Genomic DNA, 3,202 nt, shown 5'->3' with positions numbered 1-3,202 from the left:
TTCTAGTCTTTCAGTAAAAAAATTAGGTGTACCACAGAATAATACAATTTTTGGATAGGCGCAATAGAGTAGACCAACTTTTGGTTAAACAAATTTGGGAAAAATTTACCCATTTTAAATTTAGACAATGAAAATTTTGATATAGGGAGCTAACAGTGTGATATGAGCTTAAGAGTTATGACACTGATAAAATTATGTGATCCAAAAATTACAATATTTTAGAACTTGGGTTTTGAAATATTAAACTACAGAAAAATAATGTATTTTTTAAAGAACATTCAGGTACATCGTTTATAGGCTATATACGAGATGGATTTATAGAAAATTAGGACGCAAAAATAGGAGACCTATTCTAGCTGTGTGGTAAACAGGGTGCGGAGAGAATTCCCACCAGACGTTTATCATGGATATAGCAATGTAAATTAATAAATATCACAAGTGTAATAACAAATTCAAACTTTTATTTTTAATAAAACTTTTATTAACTAGTTATTGGTATTTTTAATCCAGATAGTGTAGATTAATTTCCAATTATTTAAAAAATCTTCTTGCAGCTTTGAAAGCTTTCACAGCCTCTTCCTTAACCGGCTTTTTATATTTTGATGACAGTGGCTTGGGTATTTCTGGTTCTGTCTCCAATGATTCTTTCTGAGCTGCTTCATATGTTTTATCAGATTTCTCAAGTAGTTTAACAAATAGCTTGTCAACATATTCTACAGCATGAAATTGAACATTATTAGAACTCTATACTTTCTTAACAAAACTATACGTCATAATTACTGAAAGTAGAAATATGCATTATAGGTTTAACAGAATAGTCTCCTTTTTTCGCTTTTGGAAAAAAAAAACATTCCACTTTAAACTACCATCTTTCTTCGTGGCCTGGACTCGGTCTGAGTTTTCATTGTAATGCAGTGCAGCTAATGACAATCTTCAAAGTGGTAAAAAATGTAAATACATATTTTCAATTTAAAAATGTTTCTAAATGTAGATATACCTGGCATGCATTCCCAAGTACGAATAATGGGTATTCTTCGGAGCAAAATGAATTATCACAGAGTTGAATGCTTCAACGCTGGATGTTTGTGTTTCTGAGGAAATTTGCAGAATATCTTTCTGGTACCCATTTACAATTTTAGCTAATTTTTCAAAAACTGGAGTTCCTGTAATGTGTTTTTATGTTAAATAACGATAAATTTCAATCATAAGAAAGAGTCAGTACCTGAAGTCAGCCAATCTCTTTTTTTTTTGCCATCAGCTTCAAGGTTGTCATGAATACATTTTGGGAATATTTCACCATGTCCATCATGATTATTTGTGATATGGGGAAGCACTGATAAGTACTTAGCTTGTATTAACTCTGGGTTTCCATCGCTAGATGTAGCACTACAATACATGTGATTTTGTATACTTTTATTCCACTGATTTAAAACTTCAAATTTCTTGGTTTTAGCAGCAGCGTTAATTTTCTGTTTCAAAGCTAAAGAAATTTAAATATTCCTCCATTGAAATTTAAATTTAGTATTTCTTTGGAATTTACATTTAACCATATGCCAACAGTCAAAGAGATGATCAACATTTTTGTAATTCTTCTTTAAAAAAGCACGAACTTGAATATGCCTATCAGTAGTAATAGAGGAAATCTCCATTTCGTTTTCAACCAAAAATTCAAGACCACGGGTCAAGCCTTCTAACTCCATTGCCACGCTATTTTTGACTTCATTGCTCTGTAATAAGTATCAATAATTTATATAGTGAAATCTATATTAAAATACATGTGAATATCCTTACTTGTACAAGAACCAAATGAACTACCTTCTTGACCATACTTTCAAGTAAACAATAAGCCCCATACTTAGCACTGAACCCCGGTGAGTCAGATCTGGATATTAAAAATTATTACTAAGGTTAGATATAATTTATAATAAATACCAGATTATTAAAAATGTTGAATCGCTGGGTATAAAACCAGTGGCGTAACTAAAAACCCGAAGACCCCACAGGGGCCATGACATTTTCACCAACTAAGGGGCCCTTTCATTTTAAGTATTAATTTTCTTTATTCAATAATTTAAAAAATCTTTATTTCATAAAGAGCCCTTTTGTTATTCTACGGGGGGGGGGAGGGATTTTTCGTTACGCCACTGTATCAAACGCCTACCTAGCATCTCGTCCAAGTTTTAATTTCTTCCCTCTTAGTAATTGAAAAAGTACCACTTGTTCCTCGTGAAAAATCTATATAAATAAATATAGAATTACCAATTATAAATAAGTTTATCAGAGTTGAAAAATTACGTACTTCTCTAATAGTTTGAAACAAATAACATCTCTGAATTCTGAAAAATGTGCTCTTGTAACCCATAAGGGCGGTGGCGCACTGGGAGATGTTAGCTCTGATCAAATGGTCCTATCTCCACCTCCGACTTCGGTCAGGTTTGGGCTGGATACTGAACTTCGGTTCAGGCTAACGGAGAGGGTCCAGGCAAACTGGCCGCCTCGGCGGATTGGGTAGCCTGCTGTGGGGCGGCGAGCCTCCATATGCGGGCACGGCGGTCCTGTTTCCCGGCCTTATGGGGCCCACCGGGATCTCCGGTGCCAGCTGTGCCGGGTTACTTGGGCTGCTAAGTGCTCGTCGTTCCCCTTTAGGAGCTCTTTCCAAAGGGTTTGGCTCCTTACCTTCATAGGTAGGGTGTCGGCTGGAGTTGCTATAGCATCCATTCTAAATCCCACTGCTGTGTGCGAAGTGGGGATTGGTCCACCCATTGCTGCACCTTCTGCTGGGTTGAGTGGCTTGCGTCAAAGGTGAGACCATCAGTAGTGGGGTTCTGCTACCCATGCTGGATTTGTCACCTGTCCGGGCTTGGGGACGCTGGCGTAGGGCACTATGATGATAGGCCTCCGGTGGTATGGTCTTTGTTACTAGGTACACCGGGCTATAAATTCTGACACACTCTTAGCAATGTACCGGACGTACTAGTTGTAGTAGTGCATGGCAAAAGACATTGGAAACAATAGCGAAATAGCTGCAATATCGCGCTTTCAAAGACGAAATACTTCTTTTCTTGTAAGTAATTTTCAGGCTCTTCAGAAAATATTAATGTTCTGAAAGTGTGGAATCAATTATTGCACTTTAAGTTACTTCTTAACGTCATCCTCGCTCAATTCTGAAGGAGTGTAGCTTACATCTAATGGGTTTAGTAAT

At 36.5% G+C, this 3,202-nt stretch overlaps 1 protein-coding gene across 1 annotated transcript; it reads right to left on the bottom strand.

The window, feature by feature from the left end:
* Nucleotides 1-531: 531 nt before the first annotated feature.
* LOC149952585 (uncharacterized) lies at nucleotides 532-2,362 on the bottom strand. Its single transcript, XM_090169771.1, has 8 exons — nucleotides 2,300-2,362; nucleotides 2,162-2,235; nucleotides 1,792-1,882; nucleotides 1,541-1,727; nucleotides 1,223-1,480; nucleotides 998-1,163; nucleotides 867-931; nucleotides 532-713 (listed from the first exon to the last, which is right to left on the bottom strand). Exons 1-8 carry the CDS (start codon nucleotides 2,360-2,362, stop codon nucleotides 532-534), a joined length of 1,086 nt encoding a protein of 361 aa, XP_090025897.1.
* Between the last annotated feature and the right edge of the window lie 840 nt (nucleotides 2,363-3,202).

Source organism: Leiobunum rupestre, chromosome 3 (assembly GCF_980474605.1).
Source record: "Leiobunum rupestre chromosome 3, qqLeiRupe1.1.hap1, whole genome shotgun sequence".
NCBI classification, from domain to species: Eukaryota; Metazoa; Arthropoda; class Arachnida; order Opiliones; family Sclerosomatidae; genus Leiobunum; species Leiobunum rupestre.
This window is presented reverse-complemented; position numbering and strand designations above follow the sequence as displayed.

Bases quoted from the DNA above. Each gene is read 5' to 3' on its own strand.
- LOC149952585 (XM_090169771.1), bottom strand. From the start codon at position 2,362: ATGGGTTACAAGAGCACATTTTTCAGAATTCAGAGATGTTATTTGTTT. The intron at 1,481-1,540 runs GTAAATTCCAAA...AAATTTCTTTAG, and splicing joins CTGTTGGCATATGGTTAAAT to CTTTGAAACAGAAAATTAAC. The intron at 1,164-1,222 runs GTACTGACTCTT...AACACATTACAG, and splicing joins AAGAGATTGGCTGACTTCAG to GAACTCCAGTTTTTGAAAAA.